The sequence below is a fragment of the Cricetulus griseus genome, chromosome 4, assembly GCF_003668045.3.
Source record: "Cricetulus griseus strain 17A/GY chromosome 4, alternate assembly CriGri-PICRH-1.0, whole genome shotgun sequence".
Taxonomy (NCBI): Eukaryota; Metazoa; Chordata; class Mammalia; order Rodentia; family Cricetidae; genus Cricetulus; species Cricetulus griseus.
The window spans coordinates 34902662-34928211 of NC_048597.1; the positions used below are offsets into that span (position 1 = coordinate 34902662).

General features: G+C 39.9%; 1 protein-coding gene across 1 annotated transcript in view; it reads left to right on the forward strand.

The window, feature by feature from the left end:
* Window positions 1–176: 176 nt before the first annotated feature.
* LOC100755866 (cell cycle control protein 50C-like) overlaps window positions 177–25550 on the forward strand; it is a 30811-nt gene continuing 5437 nt past the window's right edge. Inside the window, exons 1-5 of the mRNA XM_027412483.2 lie at window positions 177–1432; window positions 10356–10466; window positions 19231–19332; window positions 20235–20322; window positions 20758–20898. Coding sequence (XP_027268284.1) covers window positions 1241–1432; window positions 10356–10466; window positions 19231–19332; window positions 20235–20322; window positions 20758–20898 — 634 coding nt within the window. The 5' untranslated portion in view covers window positions 177–1240. The remainder of the gene's footprint in view (window positions 1433–10355; window positions 10467–19230; window positions 19333–20234; window positions 20323–20757; window positions 20899–25550) is intronic.

Consider the following 25550-nt stretch of genomic DNA (forward strand, 5'->3'; position numbering starts at 1 on the left):
CTAATGACATGCTGAAACTCCCATGGGTGATTTGCTTTGTTTGTTCGTTTTGCAAGTATAAAGAGGAATTGGAAATCTCCTAATATATTTGCATTTATTTACTTGATATTCTTTTAAATCAGGTCTGTTTGTCGCTGCCTTTATTGACACATGGCTTCCCAGCCTACTTTATAAAACCCAAAGTCTGTCTCTTCTCTGGCAGTTTTTTTTTTTTTTTTTAAGGAATAATTATAAATTGTTAATGCCAAGGGAGAAAACCCTTAAACCAGAGCTAATACCATATTGCAAGGCTTGAATATCTGATAATGCTTCACCAACCTCTAGAAAGTAGATTTGAGAGAGGCTAAAAGGAGACTTTTTCTTTCAAGATCTTTATTTTATGTGCATGAGTATTTTGTCTGTGCCTGAATTAAAAGTGTATTTTGTCCATGCACTATGAATGCAGTGCCTGAAGAGGCCAGAAGAGGTCATTGGATCTCCTGGGTCTGGAATTAAAGACTTGTAAACTACCCTATGGGTGCTGGGAGTTGAACCTGGGTCCTTAGGAAGAACAGCCAGCGCTCTTATCCACTGCACCATCTCTCCAGCCCCAAAATGAAATGTTGTAATCTATGTTTTCTGCCTGGATCTTTCTTATGTATGAAAAAAGAAGGAAAGAAACAGAAAGAGAGAAAGAGGAAGAAAGTTAGTGACGTTAAATACATGTACATATATTCTGCAAATTCCTGTTTCTCCTTTCTGTATCATCACAAATGGCAAAAGTAGCTTTAATCTCAGGGCATTTTCCAACTTAGTTCAAATTTGTGTTAGGCAATAGCTATATTTGGGAGAAAGCTGATAGCCCCAACTTCAATTGTATTAATCACCAAAGAATTACACAAGTTCATAAAGATAAATTTAGGAAGGTTTTGCCTTAACTTAGCCAACAACCCTCAGAAACAGGCCTTAACAACTGCTTCCAAATGTGAGCAGTTGGTTTTTACAGATGTTGAGGCAAACCCTCTTTGGTGTGGCATTTAACACAGCAGGCTTTCTGAGTTACAATGAAATGCACCCAGCAGTGACCGGCGAGAGCTATGTTTACTGCAGGTAGCAGGTCTGCTTAGAAAATAAGACAGAAAGCAAAAATGACTTCACAACTTCATGTCATTCTTCATGTAGCATTAGCATTATGTGTTATTACTACAATCATGAATGTTCTCAATGTCCCAAAAGTATGTGAGTCACCTACAGGACCAAAATGGAGGTGATGCCCCAGTATGACCTGTCCAGACTGCCAGAAAACACAGCCCTGAAGCAGCAAAAGTTGCCTGCCCACCGGCTAGATTTATCTGCCTCGGTGGTCCTCTCTATCTTTTTTGCCACAGGCGGGTTCTGCCTCTGTATGGGTGTTATCCTTATACTGTCTGCGAAGAGCACCAAGGAACTTGAGGTTTGTTGCATCTCACATTTTTAATTTTCAAAGGTTTTCAATTTGAGACTGTAAATGACAGCAGTCACTTTAAAAACAGAGCCCCTCAATGGGAAACTAGATCTGACTGGATCCACCGAACTTTGGGCCCGCAGGGATGCAGATGGGGGAAGAGCCGTTAGTATTGATTTCATTCATTCTTGCTGTCAGACTGTACACATTTATGTACTGGCCAAGTCAGGTGATCTTAGAGAAGGGAGCAAGCCACAAACAGAGGTAGAAGAAGAGAGGCAAGTTCAAAAGCTAGCCAGACCCAGATAATCCGGATGATAATAAACCCAGAACCAAAAATGGAGATCTTGGGTTTTGTTGTTGTTGTTTTCAGAGCATACAAGCTTTTAAATGTTATTCTTCTGTAATTAGCATGAGGTGGTTGTAATAGTTTACTGGGCACAGTGAGTGTTTTTTTTAGTACACGTTTACAAATATATACTGAGTAAATCAATGGAATTGCAATTTTTCTTTCCTTGATTTCTTTATGATTAGCTTCTAGCTCCTCTCTTCTGATATCCATGAAATATAGGAAGTTACTATGAGCCATAGACACTGCTGTACTGTGAAGCACAAGGATCATTCTTTCTGTATTTGCTTCACCTCATCCAGCTCCCTTCCCCCTCCCACTTCCCTTCCTGCCCTCTGGCTAATTAACCCTCCCCGCTGCACATGAACTGTTTTAGCTTCCATATAAAAGAGTGAGCATGCAACATCAGTTGTTCCAATAGCCTCCATATCCATTCATTTCACTGGTAATGACAAGATTGCCTTTATGACCAAAGAACGTTCCATTGTAAATATACTATGTCATCTTTATTCATCTGTCATTAGACAAGGAGATCAATTCCATAACATTGTGAATAGGACTGCAAAAAAATTGTGGGAATATGGGTATCTTTTTAATGTACTAATGCCATTGTCTTAAGCTATATATTCAATGAGAGGAATCACTCTTTACATGTCACTTCAAGTACAAATGACACCTGCCTCTCAAGTTCTATGAACAGTGGACTATAGTCTTTGCTCTGTTTTTGTCTATAGGTTTACAAGTTCAGCTGAACACTGGATTGCAATATACTGTCATTATGTGCACAATATGTTGGGGACATGTATTTCTCACTAAAATTCATAGAGGTAGAAAGCACCAGAGATACCATCTCATCAAAATCTGTATGGTCATGAAACATTTAATTCTGTGTCCATAACTCAGTATGGAATCTATGAAATAAAGTGCATTCCAACTTGACATCACTTGTAGATAAACTGTTACATGAAACATACTGATGATTAAAATTTTGGATCCTAGAGGTCAAATGCAATCATCCAGTCAAAAGAGGACTTTGGTCACACTAGAGCCCCAATTCCCAGGGTAAAGTTTAGTGTGTTGTCTGTGTTTGCATTTGAATGGTGTACTGTCCTATTCTTTATTGCTCCTTATCAACTGAAGTATAGTTCCACATCCAAAAAGGACACATTTTTTCTCAAAGTAATCATTCAAGCCATACATGTATGTAAAGAATGGTGACTTGGAACATTGATAGTGCTTACATATTTATACTTCACTTTCCCCTGTAACTCCTTAAGGGGCTTCACAAAGAGTCAGTATTTCTTTCCTCTGAATTTTCTCTCCAAAAGAATCCTACATCCTATTGACACCTTACCAAAGAGAAAGCTACTCCCTTGCTTCTCTGAGCTTCCACTTTCCCAGAATCCTCTGATTACTCTTCATTGTAGACTGGGGAGCAGAATCTGCCCACGGGATTGGGTAGCAAAGAGCCCCTGGGGCCCCCATCTCTGACAGTCCCCTCCCACTGTCTGTCAGCTTAGACCTCCCAGACTAAGTGCGGAGTGTCCTGCCAGAGCACACAGGAGTCGCTCACTTGGGACACCTGACTCTTTTTATTTATTTTTTGTAATATTTTTTATTAGTTCAAATTAGGAACAAGCTTGCTTCACATGTCAATCCTTTCTCCCTCTCCCCCCTCTCTCCAGCTCCTTCTAGCCCCCTCTCCCCTCCCCCTCAGCTCCCAATGGAGGGTAGGGCCCTCCACTGGGGGGGTCTCCCCAAATTCCACCACATCATCCTGGGCTAGGCCTAGGCCCTCCCTCATGTGTCCAGGCCAAGAGTGCATCCCTTCGCGTGGAATGGGCTCTCAAAGTCCCTTCTTACACCAGGGAAAAATACTAACTCACTACCAGGGCCCCCCTAGAGTGTGGAGACCTCCTAATTAAAATTCATGTTCAGGGGTCTGGATCAGTCCTGTGCTGGCCTCCCAGACAACAGTCTCGGGTCCATGTGCTCCCCCTTGTTCAGGCCAGCTGTTTCTGTGGGATTCACCAGCCTGGTACCGACCCCTTTGATCTTCATTCCTCCCTCTCTGCAACTAGTTTCCAGAGTTCAGTTCAGTGTATAGCTATGGGTGTCTGCTTCTGCTTCCATCAGCCACTGGATGAGGGCTCTAGGATGGCATAAAAAAGTAGTCATCAATCTCATTATAAGGGAAGGGCATTTAGGCTATCCTCTCCACCTTGTCATCTTTGTAGGTCTCTGGAAATCTCCCTAGTGCCAGATCTCTCCTCAGACCTATAATGGCTTCCTCTGATATGGTATCTCTCATCCTGCTCTCCTCTATTCTTCCCCCAACTCAACATTTCTGCTCCTCCATTTCCTCCTCTCCTCTCCTATTCTCCTCCTCTCATTCTGGCAGCTCCCTCTCCCCTACCCTCATGCTCCTAATTAGCTCAGGAGATCCTGCCCCTTCCCATTCTCAGGGGTCCATGCGTTTGTCCCCTAGAGTCCTTCTTGTTTCCTAGTTTCTTTGGTGAAGAGGACTGTAGGCTGGTAATCCTTTGCTCTATGTCTAAAATTCATATATGAGTGAGTACATACCATGTTTGTCTTTTTGTGACTGGGTTACCTCACGCAGGATGATTTCTTCTAGTTCCATCCATTTGCCTTCGAATTTCAAGATTCCGTTGCCTTTTTCTGCTAAGTAGTACTCCATTGTATAAATGTACCACATTTTCTTTATCCATTCTTCAGTTGAGGGACATCTAGGTTGCTTCCAGGTTCTGGCTATTACAAACAATGCTGCTATGAACATGGTTGAACACATGTCCTTGCTTGAACATGCACTATTTGGGTATATACCCAAGAGAGGAATGGCTGGATCTTGAGGTAGATTGATTCCCATTTTTCTGAGCAAACGCCATACTGATTTCCAGAGTGGTCTTACAAGTTCACACTCCCACCAGCAATGGAGGAGTGTTCCTTTTTCTCCACATCCTCTCCAGCATAGGTTGTCATTGGTATTTTTGATTTTAGCCATTCTGACAGGTGTGAGGTGGTATCTCAGAGTTGTTTTGAGTTGCATTTCTCTGATGGCCAAGGATTTTGAGCACTTTCTTAAGTGTCTTTCAGCCATTTCAGATTCCTTTGTTGAAAATTCTCTGTTTAGTTCTGCACCCCACTTTTTAATTTCATTGTTTGGTGTTTTGGTGGCTAGCTTCTTGAGATCCTTGTATATTTTGGAAATCAGCCCTCTGTCAGATGTGGGGTTGGTGAAGATCTTTTCCCATTCTGTGGGCTGTCAATTTGTCTTACTGTGTCCTTTGCCTTACAGAAGCTTCTCAGGAGGTCCCATTTATTAATTGCAGATATCAATGTCTGTGCTACTTGTATAATGTTCAAGAAGTGGTCTCCTGTACCAATTCGTTCAAGGGTATCTCCCACTTTCTCTTCTAGAAGATTCAGTGTGGCTGGATTTATGTTGAGATCTTTGATCCATTTGCACTTAAGTTTTGTGCATGGTGACAGATATGGATCTATCTGCAGTCTTCTGCATGTCCGAATCCAGTTGTGCCAGCACCATTTGTTTAAGATGCTATCTTTCATCCATTGTATAGATTTAGCATCTTTGTCAAAGATAAGGTGTTCGTAGGTTAATATCAGGGTTTTCAGTTCGATTCCATTGTTCTATCTGTCTATTTTTGTGCCAATACCAAACTGGTTTTAGAACTATGAATCTATAAATAGAGCTTGAAGTCAGGGATGGTGATGCCTCCAGAAGACCCTTTATTGTACAGAGTTGTTTTGGCTATTCTGGGTTTTTTGTTTTTCCATATAAAGTTGAGTATTTTTCTTTCAAGATCTGTGAAGAACTGTGTTGGGATTTTGATGGGGATTGCATTGACTCTGTAGATTACTTTTGGCAAGATTGCTATTTTTACTATGTTGATTCTACCAATCCAAGAGCATGGGAGATCTTTCCATTTTCTGGTATCTTCTTTAATTTCTTCTTTAAAGACTCAAAGTTCTTGCAGGTCTTTCACTTTTTTGGTTAGAGTTAACCCAAGATATTTTATGTTGTTTGTGGATATTGTGAAGGGTGATGTTTCTCTGATTTCTTTCTCATTGCATTTATCATCTGTATAAAGTAGGGCTACTGATTTTTTTGAGTTAGTTTTGTATCCTGCTACTTTGCTGAAGGTGTTTATCAGCTGAAGGAGTTCCCTGGCAGACTTATGTAGACTATTATATCATCTGCAAATAGTGAAAGTTTGACTTCTTCCTTTCTGATTTGTATCCCTTTGATCTCCTTTTCTTGTCTTATTGCTCTAGCTAGAACTTCAAGGACAATATTGAAGAGACATGGAGAGAGTGGACAGCCTTATCTTGTTCCTGATTTTAGAGGAATCGCTTTGAGTTTCTCTCCATGTAGTTTGATGTTGGCTGTTGGTTGGGTGTATATTGCTTTTTATCAAGTTTAGATATGTTCCTGTTATTCCTGTTCTCTCCAAGATCTTTATCATGAAGAAATGTTGGATTTTTGTCAAAGGCTTTTTCAGCATCTAGTGAGATGATCATGTGGTTTTTCTTTGCAGTTTGTTTATATGGTGGATTACATTGATGGATTTTTGTATGTTGAACCATCTTTGCATCCATGGGATGAAGCCTACTTGATCATAATGGGTGATTTTTCTGATGTATTCTTGGATTATATTTGTTGAGTATTTTTCCATTGATGTTGGAGGGATATTGGTCTGTAGTTCTCTTTTTTTAGTTGTATCTTTGTGTGGTTTGGGTATCAAAGTGATTATAGCCTCATAAAAAGAGATTGGCAATGTCCCTTCTGCTTCTATTGTGTGGAACAATTTGAGTAGTACTGGTATTAGCTCTTGTTTGAATTTCTGGTAGAATTCTGAAGTGAAGCCATCTGGCCCTGGACTTTTTTTGGTTGGGAGGCTTTTGATGACTGCTTCTATTTCATTAGGGGTTATAGATTGATTTAAACTGCTTATCTGTTCTTGGCTTAATTTTGGTAAGTGATATCTATCCAGAAAATTGTCCATTTCCTTTAGATTTTTGAATTTTGTGGAGTACAGGTTTTCAAAGTATGACCTGATGATTCTCTGGATTTCCTCTGAGTCTGTTGTCATGTCCCCCTTTTCATTTCTGATTTTGTTAATTAGCATGCTCTCTCTCTCTGCCTTTTGGTTAGTTTGGCTAGAGGTTTGTCTATCTTGTTGATCTTCTCAAAGAACCAACTCTTTGTTTCATTGATTCTTTGTAATGTTTTCCTAGTTTCTAGTTTATTGATTTCAGCCCTCAGTTTGATTATTTCCTGGCATCTACTCCTCCTTGGTGAGTTTGCTTCTTTTTGCTCTAAAGCTTTCAGTTGTTCTGTCAATTCTCTAATGTGACTTTTCTCCAGTTTCTTCATGTGAGCACTTAGTGGTATGAACTTTCCTCTAAGCACTGCTTTCAGAGTGTCCCATAAGTTTGGGTATGTTGTGTCTACATTCTCATTAAATTCTAGGAAGTCTTTAATTTCTTTTATTATTTCTTCCTCAACCCAGGAATGGTGCAATTGGGTGTTATTCAATTTCCTCCAGTTTGTAGGTTTTCTGCAATTTGTATTGCTGTTGAATTCTAGCTTTAAAGTATGGTGATCTCATAAGATACAGGGGGTTATTTCAATTCTTTTGTATCTGTGGAGGTTTGCTTTGTTGCCAACTATGTGGTCAATTTTAGAGAAGGTGCCATGTGGCGCTGAAAAGAAGGTATATTCTTTTGTGTTTGGATGGAATGTTCTATAGATACCTATGAAACCCAGCTGGGTCATAACTTCTGTTAGATTTTTGTTTCTTTGTTAAGTTTCTGTCTGGTGGTCCTATCTAGTGGTGAAAGCGGGGTGTTGAAGTCTCCTTCTATAAGTGTGTGTGGTTTTATGTGTGGTTTGAGCTTTAGTAATGTTTCTTTTACAAATGTGGCTGCCTTCATATTTGGAGCATAGATGTTCAGGATTAAGACTTCATCTTGATGGACTTTTCCTGTGATGAGTATGAAATGCCCTTCTTCATCTCTTTTGATTGATTTTAGTTTGAAGTCTAATTTGTTAGATGTCAGGATTGCTACACCAGCTTGTTTCTTGGGCCCATTTGATTGGAAAATCTTTTCCCAACCCTTTACTCTGAGGTAACGCCTGTCTTTGAAGTTAAGGTGTGTTTTTTGTATATGGCAGAAGGATGGATTCTGTCTTCATAACCATTCTGTTAGCCTGTGTCTTTTTACAGGTTAAGACCATTGACATTGAGGGATATTAATGTTTATTGATTGTTTGTTCTTGTTTGTTTTGGATTTATTGTTTTTGGTGTCATTGTTTGTGGATTTCGCCCTCCTGTTTCTTTTCATGTTTGGTAAAACTGGATTATCTATTGCCTATGTTTTTGTAAGTGTAGTTATCTTCATTGGGTTGGAGTTTTCCTTCCAGAACTTTCTGTAGTGCTGGATTTGTGGATATGTATTGTTTAAGTCTGGTTTTTACATGAAATATCTTGTTTTTTCCATCTATAGTGACTGAAAGTTTTGCTGGGTACAGTAGTCTGAGGAGTTGGTATCCATGCTCCCTTAGTGTTTGTAGGATATCTATCCAAGACCTTCTAGCTTTTTCAAAGTTTCCATTGAGAAGTCGAGTGTGATTATGATAGGTCTGCCTTTATATGTTACTTGGCCTTTTTCCTTTGCTGCTCTTAATATTTTCTCTTTATTCTGTAGGTGTGGTGTCTTGAATATTATGTGTCGAGGGGACTTCTTTTTGTGGTCCAGTCTGTTTGGTGTTCTATAAGCTTCTTGTACTTTCATAGACCTATCCTTCTGTTGGTTAGGGAAGTTTTCTTCTATGATTTTGTTGAATATGTTTTCTGTACCTTTGAGCTGTATTTCTTCACCTTCTTCTATACCTATTATTCTTAGGTTCTGCCTTTTCAAGGTGTCCCATATTTCCTGTATATTTTGTGTTAGCGATTTGTTGGACTTGAGATTTTCTTTGGTCCATGACTGTATATCCTCTAGTGAGTCTTCAGCTACTGAGATTCTCTCTTCCTTCTCTTGAATTCTATTGGTTATACTAACATCTTTAGTTCCTGATCGTTTATCCAGCCTTTCTATTTTCAGCATTGCCTCATTCTGTGTTTTCTTTATTGTTTCTATTTCAGCTTTCATGCCTTGGACTGTTTTGAGTGCTTCCTTCACTTGTTTGGTTATTTTTTTCTTGGCTTTCTTTAGATTCTTTAAGAGATTTGTTTATTTCTTGAATTTTTTGGTTTGTCTTTTCCTCCATTTCATGTAAATTTTTGCTCTTTTTTCCTTCTATTTCTTTAAGGGGTTTTCTTGTTTCCTCTTTAAAGGTCTCTATCATCTACCTAAGATAATTTTTGAGGTCCATCTCTTCTTCATCCTCTGTGTTGGGCATTTCAGATCTTGCTGGTGTGGAGTCCCTAGATTCTGGTGTTGTAATATTGGTCTTTCTGTTGTTGAGTGTGTTCTTATTCAGTCTTCTTCCCATCTCTTCTTCCAGTGGGTGCAGGTGGGGTCTCTCTATCTCCTCTTGTCACCCAGTGGTGTGTGTAGGCCAAGACTTCAATGTCTGCAGCTCTGGATGGTCTTGCCTCTCCTGGTAGTCTCCTCAATAGGTAAGGGTCGGGCAGGCAGCGGAAAGGGGGAGAAGAGTGAGGTGTCTCCAGACTCTGGGAGCTCCTCCCTGCCTGGGCGGGTCCACTCTAAGCAGGTGCAGGCCCAGAGAGATCTGGGGTGAATGGGAAGTTCTGTAGGAATAGGACAGGAGCAGAGGGTACACTCACCTCATTTGGGGTCAGGCCGGTGGAGGAGCTTTTTTTTTTTTTTTTTTGGTTTTTTGAGACAGGGTTTCTCTGTACAGCTTTGGAGACTATCCTGGCACTTGCTTTGTAGACCAGGCTGGTCTCCTCGAACTCACAGAGATCTGCCTGCCTCTGCCTCTCAAGTGTTCGGATTAAAGGCATGTGCCACCAACACCTGGCTTGACTCTTTTCTTTAAAAAAGAATTTATTATGTAATTCATCCACAGAATTTAACTTTCATAAAGCAGAACACAATACCTTCTCAAGCTGAGCATTATTCCACGCACACCAATAATCTTACTGAGAAATATCGTTTTCCTGCTTGGTCACTTTTAGTAACTTCCTCCAGATGACATGTGAAATAATTATAGTTGCATACAATAAAATGGAAACTAGAGGGTGAGTTCCCTGTAAAGGTGATTAGACTGAGGCTGTAAGCACAGTTTTCATGAAGCATTGGCTAATACCTTCCTAGCAACCCCTCCTCATGACTGAGAAGGAAAGCAGCTTCATTCCAACTGATCACATAAGTGTCAGACACAGACATGGAGTTCCAAACCAGTGACAAAATGCATTCCAGTGACCAAAGGCCTCCTCCTAAGCACCCCAGAATAAAACACCCACAAAGCAGGCTGTTCTCTAGCCATGTTATAGGCTCCATCTCAAAAACATTGAACACTTTGGATAGGCTAAGGCATTTAAATGAATTATTGTGTTTTCTGCCTGACAGATTAATTACACAAACATATGTGCAAATTGTGCTCAGCTACGGGAAGATAGCTCTAATTTTGACAAAGAATGCACCTGCTCTGTTCCGTTTTACCTTCCGGAGAACATGGAGGTGAGTTCAGTTGACTTCATGCTGATGAACCTCCACATATTTCTGCACTTGGTTTTGTACTTTCCTTCAAATGCTTTCTAAAAACTTAAAAATACAAGAAATAAAGCAAGATAGAAATGATAAATCTTGAGTCCATGACAATACAACCCCAGAATGCCTTTTTGTGTTAATTATTATTGTTGCTTTTTTTTCTGTTTCTAAACCTCAAGATTCTTTTTTTTTTATTTGTTTTTTTTACATCCCAAACATAGGTTCCCCTCCCTCCTCTCCTCCAATTCCCTCCCCTTGCCCTCATCCACTCTTCCTCTGTTTTTATTCAGAAATGGGCAGGCTTCCCATGGGTATCAGCAGAGCATGGCATATCAAGTGGCCATAAGACTAAGCACCTCCCTTGTATTTAGACTGGGCAAAGCAATCTAGTATGAGGAATAGGTTCCTAAGAGCCAGCCAAAGCATTAGGGACATCTCTGGCATCCTATATTAGGAGTCCCACAAGTAGACCAAGCTACACAACTGTCATATATTTAAAGGGCTTAAGTTGGCTCCATGCAGGCTCCCTGGTTGTTGGTTCAGACTTGGTGAGTCTCTATGAGCCAGATTTGTTGTTTCTGTGGGTTTTATTGTGATGTCCTTGACTCCTCTGGCTCCTACAATCCTTCTTCCTTCTCTTCAGCAGAATTCCCCGAACTCCTCCTAATGTTTAGCTGTGGGTTTTTGCATCTATTTCCATCAGTTACTGGATGAAGGCTCTCTGATGACAATTGGGGTAGTCACCAATCTGATCACAGTTCAGCCTACGTATTCACTATTGCTAGGAGTTTTAGCTGGGTCACCCTTGTAGGTTTATGGGAGTTTTCCTTGCATCAGGTTTCTATCTGTCCCTGAAAAGGCCACCCTCCCTCCCAACCACAGTTTTCTAAACTTTCCAACATGACTTGTATGATCAATAACAAAGGTTCTTTATAAATCTGTGTGGACAGGGCTATAGAACTTTTTACATTTAACACCTCATGTTAAGAGAAGTCATTAATGGACTAAAAAGTTACATGACTTGGACAAGGTCGCATATCATGTTAGTGTCAAGAGTTTTACCTGGAAGACTTCTCCTTGGATTCTCCCACGCCCAAATAATCTTACCAGTGCAGTTGCTGGATCCCAAAGAGGCTCTCAGCCAGGCTCTTTGGCAGTGTGAGGGATGCCAAGAAATACAAAGAGAAATCCCTGCTGTTGGGCTGATTAAGCTCTCCTGTTAATACAGGACCTAGGTGGGTTCAGTGAAGAAGTTCCCAGAACAGGAGGAGGCAAGGAGAGCTATCCACTTTGACCTTTAGGGAACAGGGAGGGAGGGGAGAAGGGAGTGGATTTTTAGGAGATGATAATGGCCTGGGTTTGGGGCCAGCTGAATGAGCTCTAAGTCCTGAGGTGGGGTGCTCAGTGGCAAGACAGCTAGCCTGTACCTGATTCCTATGTACAGTGGCATTCTGAAGGAAAGGAGGGGGTCAAGTCTGTGTTTCGGACACTGACAGGAAGGGGTGCAGAATGCATAGCATAGGAGAGACATTTAAAATAGCTTTGGGGTTTCCGGTTCCGATCGTCGTCACTGCTCAGAGTCATCTGACAACAGCAATCTGTGCATCCGATCCAAGTTCAGCGTCGGGATTCCACACGCGGCCCCGGTGGCAGTTCTGTCTCCATCCACCAGCCCAGTGGGACCCAACACACCAGAGCACTGCCGAGGCCCCGGTAAGAGTGACACCTCCATCCAAGAGTAGAGGACAGACATCAGAGTATTGTATCTGTTAGCATCTACCAGAAGAGAGCCTTGATCCCATACCCACCAGGAGAGCAAGAAACTCCTGCTACACCCACCAGAAGAAAGGATGAGAAGAGGGCAAGGTAAAAGCACATTCAACAACAGAAAACTCAATATGACACCACCAGAGACTAGGAACCATACACCAGCAAGACCTGAACATCACAATGCTGATGAACTAGAAGAGAATGACCTTAAAAACATCTTCATGAAAATGATAGAGGACCTCAAAGAGGACATGAGAAAATCCCTTAAAGAAATGGAAGAAAAAACAAACCAAAAAATACAAGATATCAACAAATCTCTCAAGGAAACAGTTCAAGACCTAAAAACTGAAATACAGGCAATAAAGAAAGCACAATCTGAGAGAATACTGGAAATAGAAAACCTGGATAAATGATGTAAGCATAACCAACAGAATACAAGAGATGGAAGAGAGAATCTCAGGAGTTGAAGACACACTAGCGGAAATAGATTCATCAACCAAAGAAAATCTTAAGTCCAACAAATCCCTAACAAAATATCCAGGAAATATGGGATACCATGAAAAGACCAAATCTAAGAATAATAAGCATAGAAGAAGATGAAGAAATCCAACTCAAAGGCGCAGAAAACATATTCAACAAAAACATAGAAGAAAACTTTCCCAACCTTAAGAAAGACATGCCAATGAAAATACAAGAAACCTACAGAACACCAAATATACTGAACCAAAAAAAAGTCTCCTCACCACATAATAATCAGAACACCAAACATACAGAACAAAGAGAAAATATTAAGAGCAGCAAAGGAAAAATATCAAGTAACCTATAAAGGCAAACCTATCAGAATCACACCTGACTTTTCCATGGAAACTTTGAAAGCCAGAAGGTCCTGGATATTCTATCTACACTAAGAGACTATGGATGCCAGCCCAGACTACTATACCCAGCAAAGCTTTCAATCAATATAGATGGAGAAAACAAGATATTCCATGACAAAACCAGATTCAAACAATACATATCCACCAATCCAGCCCTACAGAAAGTTCTGGAAGGAAAACTACAACCCAAGGAAATTAACAACAATCAGAAAAATATAGGCAATAGATAACCCCACTTTACCAACAGCCAAAAAGAAAAAGGGATAGAATCCCACAAATAATCTCACCACCATCACCAAATCAAAAACAAACAAGAATGAACAATCAATGGTCATTAATAGCCATCAACATTAATGCTCGTAACTCCCCTATAAGAAGACACAGATTAGAAGAATGGATAAGAAGACAGAATCCTTCCTTCTGCTGCATACAAGAAACACACCTCAGCTTCAAAGAAAGATGGTACCTAAGAATCAAAGGTTGGGGAAAGATTTTCCAATCAAATGGACCCAAGAAACAAGCGGGGGTAGCAATCCTAATATCCAACAAATTGGACTTTAAACTAAAATCAATCAAAAGAGATGTAAAAGGTCACTTCCTACTCATCACAGGAGAAACCATCAGGATGAAGTCTCAATTCTGAACATTTATACCCCAAATACAAAGGCATCAACGTTTATAAAAGAAACATTACTAAAATCAAATCACACATAAAACCGCGCACACTTATAGTGGGAGACTTCAACACCCCACTCTCACCACTGGACAGGACCACCAGACAGAAACTTAACAAAGAAACAAAAGAACTAATAGAAGTTATGGCGCAATTGGACTTAACAGATATCTATAGAGCATTCCATCCAAATACAAAACAATTTACCTTCTTCTCAGTGCCCATGGAACCTTCTCTAAAATCAACCACATACTTGGCAACATAGCAAACCTCAACAGGTACAAAAAAATTGAAATAACCCCCTGTGTCTTATCAGACCACCATGCTTTAAAATTAGAATTCAACAACAACACGAACTACAGAAAACCTACAAACTCATGGAAATTAAGTAACATCCCCTATTGCACAATTCATGGGTCCAGGAAGAAATAAAAAAAGAAATTAAAGATTTCCTAAAATTCAATGAGAATGCGAACACAACGTATCCAAACCTATGGGATACACTGAAAGCAGTGCTAAGAGGTAAGTTCATAGCGCTGCATGCACATATGAAGAAACAGGAGAATAATCACACTAGAGAATTAGCAGCACAACTGAAAGCTTTAGAAAACAAAGAAGCCAATACATCCCGGAAGAACAGACACCAGGAAATAATCAAATTGAGGGCTGATATCAATAAAATGGAAACTAGGAGAACAATACAAAGAATCAATATAAGAAAGAGTTGGTTCTTCAAGAAAATGAACAAGATACACAAACCTTTATCTAAACTTACCAAACAACAAAGAGTGAACATGCAAATTAATAAAATCAGGAATGAAAAGGAGGACATAACAACAGACTCAGAGGAAATCCAGAGAATCGTCAGGTCATATTTCGAAAACCTATATTTCTCAAAATTTGAAAATCTAAAGGAAATGGACAATTTTCTGGACAGATTTCACTTACCAAAATTGAATCAAGAACAGATCAGCAACTTAAATAGACCTATAACCCCTAATGAAATTGAAGCAGTCATCAGAAATCTCCCAACCAAAAAAACCCCAGGGCCAGATGGCTTCAGTGCAGAATTCTACCAGAAATTCAAAGTACAGCTAATACCAATTCTCCTCAAAGTATTCCACACAATAGAAGCAGAAGGGTCATTACCAAACTCTTTTTTATGAGGCTCCAATAATCTTGATACCTAAACCACACAAAGACACAACTAAGAAAGAGAACTACAGACCAATATCCCTCATGAACAATGATGCAAAAATTCTCAATAAAATACTGGCAAATCAAATCCAAGAACACATCAGAGAAATCATCCATCACGATCAATAAGGCTTCATCACAGGGATGCAAGGATGGTTCAACGTACAAAAATCAATCAATGTAATCAACCATATAAACAGACTGAGAAAGAAAACCACATGATCATCTCACTAGCTGCCGACAAAAGCCTTTGACAAAATCCAACACCCCTTCATGATAAAGGTCTTGGAGAAATCAGAGATAACAGGAACATACCTCAACATAATAAAAGCAATATACAGCAAGCCGACAGCCAACATCAAATTAAATGGAGAGAAGCTTAATGCAATTCCTCTAAAATCAGGAGCAAGACAAGGCTGTCCACTCTCTCCATACCTCTTCAATATTGTCCTTGAAGCTCTAGCTAGAGCAATAAGACAACAAAAGGAGATCAAGGGAATACAGATCGGAAAGGAAGAAGTCAAACTTTCACTATTTGCAGATGATATGATAGTCTACATAAGTGACCTGAAAAAATCTACCAGGGAACTCCTACAGCTGATAAACACCTTCAGCAATGTGGCAGGATACAAGATTAAAAATCTGTAGCCCCAGGCGGATCTCTGTAAGTTCGAGGCCAGCCTGGTCTCCAGAGCGAGTGCCAGGATAGGCTCCAAAGCTACACAGAGAAACCCTGTCTCAAAAAACAAAAACAAAAAAAATTTAAAAAAAAAATCTGTACCCCTAATATATATGGATGACACATTGGTGGACAAAGAAATCAAAAACATCATCTTTTACTTTTACAATTGCCACAAACAACATAAAATACCTTGGGGTAATGCTAACCAAAAAAGTGAAAGACCTGTATCATAAGAATTTTGAGTCTCTAAAGAAATAAATAGAAGAAGATACCAGAAAATGGAAAGATCTCCCATGCTCTTTGATAGGCAGGATCAACATAGTAAAAATGACAATCTTGCCAAAAGCAATCTACAGATTCATTTGCAATCCCCATCAAAATCCCAACACAATTCTTCACTGACCTTGAAAGAACAATTCTCAACTTTATATGGAGAAACAAAAGAGCCAGGATAGCCAAAACAACCCTATACAATAGAGGAACTTCTGGAGGCATCACCATCCCTGACTTCAAGCTCTATTACAGAGCTATAGTCCTGAAAACAGCCTGGTATTGACACAAACATAGACAGGTAGACCAATGGAATCGAGCTGAAAACCCTGATATTAACCCACACACCTATGAACACCTAATTTTTGACAAACAATAAAAATATACACTGGAACAAAGAGAACATCTTCAACAAATGGTGCTGGCATAACTGGTTGCAGACATGTAGAAGACTAGATAGACCCAAGCCTTTCGCCCTGCACAAAACTTAAGTCCAAATGAATCAAAGACCTCAACATAAACCCAGCCACACTGAACCTACTAGAAAATAAAGTGGGAAATACCCTTGAATTAATCAGTACAGGAGACCGCTTCCTGAACATAACACCAGTAGCACAGACACTGACATCAACAATTAATAAGTGGGACCGACTGAAACTGAGAAGCTTCTGTAAGGCAAAGGACACAGTCAACAAGACAAAACGGCAGCCCACAGACTGGGAAAAGATATTCACCAACCCTACATGTGACAGAGGGCTGATCTCCAAAACATACAACGAACTCAAGAAGCTAGTCTCCAAAACACCAAACAATAAAATTAAAAAGTGGGGTGCAGAACTAAATAGACAATTCTCAACAGAGGAATCTAAAATGGCTGAAAGACACATAAGAAAGTGTTCAACATCCTTAGCCATCAGGGAAATGCAAATCAAAACAACTCTTGAGATACCATCTCACTCCTGTCAGAATGGCTAAAATCAAAAACACCAATGACAGTTTATGCTGGAGAGGATGTGGAGAAAGTGGGAGTGCCAACTTGTACAGCCACTTTGGAAATCAGTATGGCTACTCCTCAAGAAAATGGGAATCAGTCTACCACAAGATCCAGCAGTTCCACTCCTAGGCATATACCTAAAAGAAGCACATTCATACAACAAAGACATCTGTTCAACGATGTTCATAGCAGCACTATTTGTAATAGCAGAAACTGGAAGCAGCCTAGATGCTATTCAACCAAAGAATGGATAGAGAAAATGTGGTACATTTACACAATGGAGTACTACTCAGCAGAAAAAAACAATGGAATCTTGAAATTTGCTGGAAAATGGATGGAACTAGAAGAAACCATTCTGAGCAAGGTAACCCAATCACAAAAAGACAAACATGATATGTACTCATTCATATGTGGATTTTAAGCATAGAGTAAGGGATACCAGTCTACAATCCACACTGCCAGAGAAACTAATAAACAAGGAGGACCCTAAAAGAGACAAACTTTGTCCCCTGGAGAAGGGGAAAGGGTCACGATCCCCTGAGCAAATTGAGAGCATGGGAAGAGGGGGGAGGGAGCTACGAGAATGAGAAGGGAAGAAGAGGAAGGATGCAGAGGTCATGAGGGAGCAGAAAGTTTCAGTCAGGTGTAGATTAGAAGAAAGGAATGTGATAGGTAGGGTTTTAGTTGGGAGGGGTGGTAGGGGAGAAGGGAGGGAGAGGGAACTGGGATTGACATGTAAAACAATCTTGTTTCTAATTCAAATAAAAAATCTGCAAAAAAAAATTTTAAAAGAAATACTTCAGCCTTTGACCTTCCTTGCTCTGGTCCTTGCCCTCTCCTTCTAGCCTTGAGTTCGTCCATTCTTTCTTCTGCATTCCCCTCTTTTTCTTTCCTTCTTGAATTCTCAGAATGTTTTAAGTTTTTGAAGGAAGAAAACTCCCAAAGAGAAAACTTACTATCAATTCCCACCTATCTGTGTCCTTGGGGAAAGCACAGAAATTGCTGCTAAGGTAATGAGATTCTTTACCAGAGCCTAGGCACAGGGAGCTCCTAGTCCCCTGCCTCCCAAGTACCCAGCACACATGTTCGCCTGTACATGCTCAGTGACTCCAGTTCTAAGTTACATCACCTGGACTTACTTTGAAACTGTATTCATGGTTTTGAGTGCTTTCATCAATACAACACATTAAATGTTCGGCGTTGTATGTTTGGCCTCCCCAAAATAAGCATTAAAACAGCTCTGAAATGAAAGAATGGTGCCCACCAAATGACCATATGCAGCTTCAACTTGGTGCAAAGCCAAATCCTAGGTCCATCCCACCAAGCAATACACACAAACCTTCAGTCAACCCTGCCAGTCAGCACCTCCTTCAGGTCACTCCATGGCAAAGATGCCACAAACTCAGAAGCATGCTCCATACAATCATCCTAACAAGGTTGTTCGTCTGAAACACTCAGTGTGCTGGCCCTCATCCATCCCTAAATATGGCCATCCTGCTATCCACCCAACTGTTCCTAGACTACCATTTAATACAACGAGGTAGCACTACAGGCAACAGGTGCCTAGCCTACAGCAGCGGCTGCCATGGCTACGCCTGCTGTCCCACTAAGCCATAGCATAAATATATTGCATAGTCTTTAGCAACTTGGTAATACATAGCCTGTTACTCAAACCACTTCAGCTGCTTAACTCCCTGCCTCTCCACTCTGAAGCTGATGAAACTAATGATGCTGTGTCAGAGGCCAGCACACCAAAGAGGCTTCCGGGAAAGCTTATACCAGTGCTGCTGATGTTCTAGATGTTTCAGATTCATCAGGGACCCCAAAAGGAAACTTGTGTTTGTTTCATCAAGGAAAAATATCTAGATACTGAAATCTTGTTAACAGTATTTTAAAAATTTAGAGCATGCTATGCTAAGTATTTTTCCTGGTGTTGCCACAAAGAGACAAAATTCATAAATCTGCATTTATGCATTGAAGATACACCACCTAAAGCTGGGCTCGATGCTACATGCCTTTAATCCCAGGACTCCAGAGGTAGAGGCTGGCAGATGTCTGTAGGTCCAAGGCCAGACTGGTCCTATGTCAGCCAGGGTTGTACAGTGAGACCCTGTCTCAAAACTTTTTTTTTCTTTTTTTTTCTACTTTCTAAAAAGAAACTGTTAACATCAATGTTTTGTATGCAGTTTTCTGGTTTTCTTTTTTAAGGGGGTGTTGATGTTTATTAATATCGCAGTCAATTTGTCTTATTTGCTTATTTCTCTTCTATGCAGGGTAATGTTTACATGTACTACAAATTGTATGGTTTCCATCAAAACCTCTATCGATACATTCTATCAAGAAGCAATAGGCAGCTGTTGGGCAAGGATATTTGGGTAAGGCTCAGTCAGTCCCACTTGGTATAATGTTTTCTTTTAAGCCAAGGGGTTGCTTCATCCTAAAAGACAGGAGTGTGGCAGGGCTCGGCATGTAGATTTTTAAAGATAGAAATAAATGTTTGCTTCATTCTTAAATCGAAGGGGCTGAGTACTTTAGGTAAATATTATTGAGAGAGCGCACTGGCCCCCTTTAAAGCAGTTAATGTGGGTGCTAGCCAACAAAATAGCTACCCTTTCATGGGTTTTGAGAGACCTTGGCCCCTCTTTGGTTCACTTGCTAACCATGTTTGTCTGCCTTTCTGTAACCAAGGTCCTTGATCCATCCTTAAAGGAAATTTTCTTGAATAAAAGCCTTTGGTTTAACTAAGTATAAAAGCCTAGGTTTAACCTAAGATTTTAAGTTTTTATTCTCAGTAGTTCATATATATTAGCAAGAGAAGCTAACATCCTGACAGTCTATGGAAGTAATAACCTAAACATGTTTAGCAAACAGTTCCCTATGATGTCATCTCGTTATGGACCTGAATACTCCTCTGAATATAGTTCACTTTCACAAAAAGATTGTTAAAAGTGTTCTCGTGTAGATTTAATGTGATACTCAGCAGAGCAAAGTAAAAAAAATTTAAAAAATCATTCCTGCAAATAGTTTTAGCATGCTCTGTATTATTGAGAAGGAAATAAAATACCTAGACATCCACGTGCACATATACCTCCAAAGACTGAGCATTTTCTAGTGTGAGTGAGTAGTCAGAGAGCCAGGAGAAACATGTAACAATCCATAATCTTTCCCCATGCCAATACACTAATGGGGGCTGATGCACATTGCCAGTGTTCTCTCTTTCAGTAGTTTGAGAGTTTTGCCAAAAGCACTTCTCATTGATGTATCATCTTGCATATAGGATGTTAAGGACTGTTCTCCATTCCAAGTGTCCCGCAACAGCACTCCCATCATTCCTTGTGGTGCAATTGCCAACAGCATATTCAATGGTAAGTGACTTTTTTTTCTACCGCTTTCATAAATGTGTAACCACCTCCGTCCACATCTATGATGTTCCCCGGGGCAGCTGAGTGGCTCGTTTTATTTGCTTGCTTAATGCCAAGTATTTTATCCAGGATAAGCCAGAACACTGATGTCTGGTGTTTCATTTGTAGATAACTTCTCCCTTGCCAGCAAACTGAAGGAATAGTCAGAGAACACGAATTAAATGTAGCCAAAGGATATTTTTCAACAACTGGCTCAATGTTGGTAATGGGGAAAAAAAAAATGGTCTCATGATTCAGCATCTATGGCATGTAGGCGTGTTGAGTGTCTGAAAAAAAAAAAAAACCTAATTTGTTTTTCATCTGTGTCTAGGTCTGCATTCTGACAGGTGACTAAATGGCTACCTAACATCACTACCATAAATTTAAATTTCCTTTCAGATACCATAACTCTTTCATACAACCTTAATTCGTCCATACATATAGAAGTCCCAATGCTAAAGAGTGGGCTTGCATGGTGGACAGATAAGTATGTCAAGTTTCAGAATCCAAGAGCCAGTGACCTTGCCAGTGCATTTGCAGGTAAGATCCAGACCCCTTGCTCAATAGCCCCTTCCCACCCCATTTTTGGAGACATAGCCCTGGCTGTTCTGACCTCACTGTGTACACCAGGCTACCGTAGAACTCAGAGATCTGCGTGCCTCTGCCTCCAGAGTGCTGAGGTTAAAGGCATGTGCCCCCATGCCTAGTTCCCTATATTTTTATAAGTGTGTGTGTGTGTGTGTGTGTGTGTGTGTGTGTGTGTGTGTGTGTGTAGGGAGATTCCCACAAGGCTTTTTTTTTTTTTTTGTATCTATTTGGTTCCTGTGGCTCTAACTTTCTCCATCCTGGACACCTCCATTGTTTACTTATTAGAAAAGTAAAATAATTGGTTCTGTGTTTTGTTCCAATTAACCATTAAGAAAAAGTAAATGTTTTAGGAAACACAATTTATCATGCAACTGGACACATTGTTTTGGGATTTTTGAGACAGGATTTGTCTGTGTAGTCCTGGCTGACCTGAGCTCCCTCTGTAGACCAGGCTGGCTTCAGAAATCTGTCTCCTGCCTCCAGAATGTTTGGATTGAAGGCATGTACTACCATGCCCAGCTTCAACTGGATACATTTTTTGAGAATAAAAATAACTATCTACTTACTTGAATTTTTCATTTATGGATTTGTAAATTGACATAGTATTGATGGACCTATAAAACAGTTCTAATCAAATCTACTTTAATCTTTTTGAAAATCTACTTTCAACAATGCTGGGTTTTCAAAAATTAAAATACATAAATGGATATTACATATCTTTTGAAATATTTGCTTTAGTTATTATCAAAACATTAAAGGATACTTTTCTTGAATTCACAGACTTAATTGGCTTCTTGGCTGTTTGTGTTATGGCCTTATTATTTTTAATTATTTCAAAATATTGTCTGCAGCTTTAAAAGATGATTCCTGTAGCTAATCAACTTAGGATTGTCAGCACTTTTAAATGAGTCTTCTCTTTTGGCTCTGAGTAAACACCATCTCCATACTTAGTGTCAATTTCGTTAAATGGGGTAGGTCTTAGTTAGGGTTTCTTTTTACTTTTTTATTTTTATTTATTGTTTATTTATTTATTTTGGTTTTTTGTGACAGGGTTTCTCTGTGTAACAGCCCTGGCTGTCCTGGAACTTGCTCTGTAGACCAGGCTGGCCTCTTACTCACAGAGATTTGCCTGTCTCTGCCTCCAAAGTGCCAGGATTAAAGGCCTGTGCTACCACTTCGTAGCTTAGTTAGGGTTTCTGTTGCTGAGATGAAACACCATGACCAAAAAGCAAGTTGGGGAGGAAAGGGTTCATTCAGCTTACTCTTCAGCATTGCTGTTCATCTCCAAAGGAAATCAGCACAGGAACTCAAACAAGGCAGGAACCTGGAGGCAGGAACTGAGGCACAGGCCATGGAGCTGATGCAGAGGCCATGGAGCCGAGCTGCTTACTGGCTTGCTCCCAAGATTTTCTCAACCCACCTTCCCACAGAAACCAGGACTAAAATCCCAGGGATGGCACCACCAACCATGGGCTGGGCCCTCCCCAATTGATCACTAAATGAGAAAATGCCTCACAGCTGGATCCCATGGAGCCTCAACTGAGGCGCCTTCCTCTCTGGTGATTAGCCAGTACAGAGGGGAATGTCAAATTTTTTATATTATATATTATTTTTAATTAATTTATTTTTTACATTCCAATCCCAGTTCTCCCTCCCTCTTTTTCCGCTCTCCCCATCATGGTCTTGACTCCTTTGTTCATATCATGGCTCCTCCCTCACTTTGCTCTCCAGGAGGTCGGCCTGATGGTTACTTATAGATCTCTGCATCTGCTTCCATCTGTTTCTGGAAGAGGGTTCTAGCTTCTCCTAGGTTGTGGATTGTAGGCTGGTTATACTTTGCTTTATGTCTGGTATTCACTTATGAGTGAGTACATACTATATTTGTCTTTCGGGATCTGGGTTACCTCACTCAGAATTTTTTTTCTAGTTCTGTCCATTTGCTTGCAAATTTAAAGATGTCATTGTTTCTTACTACTCAGTAGTACTCCATTGTGTAAATGTTCCACATTTTCTTTATCTGAAAATGTCAATTTTTATTTCATTATAGTGAAGTATGCTAGTATTTTAATCCAAGGCATTTTTTTACTTCAGTTTTTTTCTATTTTTGATTTTTTTAATGTATTATTAAGTTTAGATGTTACAATATAAATCCCGATCTTTCTCAATATCACTTTATTCTGACATAGAAAAATTTTTTAAGCAAAAGTGCTACCAATAATCTTTATAGAAGTCAAAATAGCTGGTTGTTGGTGGCACACGCCTTTAATCTCAGTACTGGGGAGGCAAAGGCAGGCAGATCTCTGTGTGTTCGAAGCCAGTCTGGTCTACAGAGCTAGTTCCAGGATAGACAAACCCTGTCTCGAAAGAAGAAGAAGAAGAAGAAGAAGAAGAAGAAGAAGAAGAAGAAGAAGAAGAAGAAGAAGAAGAAGTCGTCAAAATAATCCGAGGCATAACTATAAAGTTCAAAAATTGAATCTTACTTTGAACTATCACTATGTAATGTGTTCCTTTACTGTCACCTGAGTAAGCTTTAATGCTTCTTTGTTTTGAAGGCTTAGTTTTCCATAAATATGGCCACAGAGTCCTCATAACCTAACATCTCTGACATTACCTATTTTGCATACTTTAAAAAGATTTCAATTATCTTGCACAAAATGGCAACCCAAAGTTAAAGGGCTCATTAAAAAAAAAAAAGTTTGGCATCACTGTTGAACACATCATGAGTTATTGATGTACAAAAGCCTTCCTTAAAATTTGAGGCATTCCAAAAATTCTCTTTAATAATACGCATGCTGAAATATGTACCTACCTGTCACACATGTCACTCTTAAGTATTTTGCAATTTTTTGTCTGTGCAGCTGAAACTCTTATAAGCAATGTGTTGTAGCATTGATGGGCTCTCCTGCCCTTTCTGCATGCATGTACCACACCAGTTTAAGGACATTTCCTCTCTGTGCTTTTTCTACTTACTGAGAGAATTAGCATCACTTGAGGGGTCTGCTCCACCAAATTTGCACTTCTTTTATTACTAGTAAAGCAAACAATTTAAGCTTGACTGTTGGCGTTCTTAACTGAGTTAACGGTAACATCTATAATAAATGCCAGGTTTTTTATCTTCTTGATTGACTTTCTGAAAGCTTTGCTTTGATCCTGTGAGGAATTAAAACCCAAGGGCTTATTATTGCCTGAATTTTCCTGTCTGAAGACATTCACGTAAAACTAGTTTCATTTAACTGTTCACAGTTCTTTTTGTGCTGATGAAGTCAACGCATTAAGGCCTTTTCTTTGGCTATGAAAAAAAGTTTTAAGTAGAAACCTAGGGACTAGACCGAGAGCTTGGTAGGTAAAGTGCCTGCTACAGCATGAGGACCTGAGTTCAGATCCCTGGTATCCACAAAAACTCTGGATGTGGTCACACACACACTTGCGACCCTCGTTCTGTGGGCAGGGGAAACAGGTAGATCCCTGGAGCCCCTAACCAGCCAGTTTAGCCAATTGGAGTACTCTGGGTTCAGGAGAGACCCCATCTCAAAGGCTATACAGGAAGACACCCAGTGTTTATTAGGAGTATGTACATGCTCACATACGTGTTCATACACATGTACACCAGTACACCTTTACACACACAAGCACACAGCAAAAGGAAGCTAGGTGTACTGCCCATCCCAGCACTCAGGAATGTGGAAAGGGACTTTATATCAAAAAGCTACATAACAACAACAACAACAAAATGAATATAGAAGTAAATCCATTTATGTTTTATTTTCTGGTAACAGAGTCTCATAGTCTCACTCGGGCTGACTTTGGACTCACAGAGATCCTCCTGACCCTGCCTGCTGAGTACTGGGACTGAGGGTGTGTGCTACCACACCCAGCTCCATTTAATCCTAATGAAGTCATGCTCCCAGAAAGATACATAAATGGACCTTCTGTAGGAGTTAAACCATTGTCTGTCTGGATAGAGTCTTTTTTTTTTTTTTTCTGGTTTTTCAAGACAGGCTTTCTCAGTGTAGCTTTAGAGTCTGTCCTGGAACTCGAGGTATAGACCAGTCTGGCCTTGAACTCACAGAGATCTGCCTGCCTCAACCTCTGGAGTGCTGAGATTAAAGGCATGTGCCACCACCGCCTGGCCTGGATGGAGTCTTTAAACACAAACTTTTGAAATAAGTTCAAACTGATTTACATTTTCACATTGTCATTAACATCACTGTGGTTTCCATAATGGGATGATGTCAACCAAACTGAGTCATTTCCAGCAACTTTAAGAAAATGAACTTAATTTTACATTAAACACACATTCCAGGTTTTAGATCTTGACAGCTACATGAAAGGAAACACAAGAAATGTTATTGTTTAATAGTGAGTGAGTGAATGAATGAATGAATGAATGAATGAATGAATGAATGAATGAAAACAAATGACCTAAATTAACTTGGAAAATGAAAAAAGCTAATGTCTCAGACCAGACCACATCCAGATATATGGGAAGTGGTGGGATTGGAATGTGATAGAGAGGTCTTAAAATCTGCATTTCAGGGCTGGAGAGATGGCTCAGTGATTAAGAGTGCTGGCCACTCTTCCAGAAAACCCAGGTTCAATTCCCA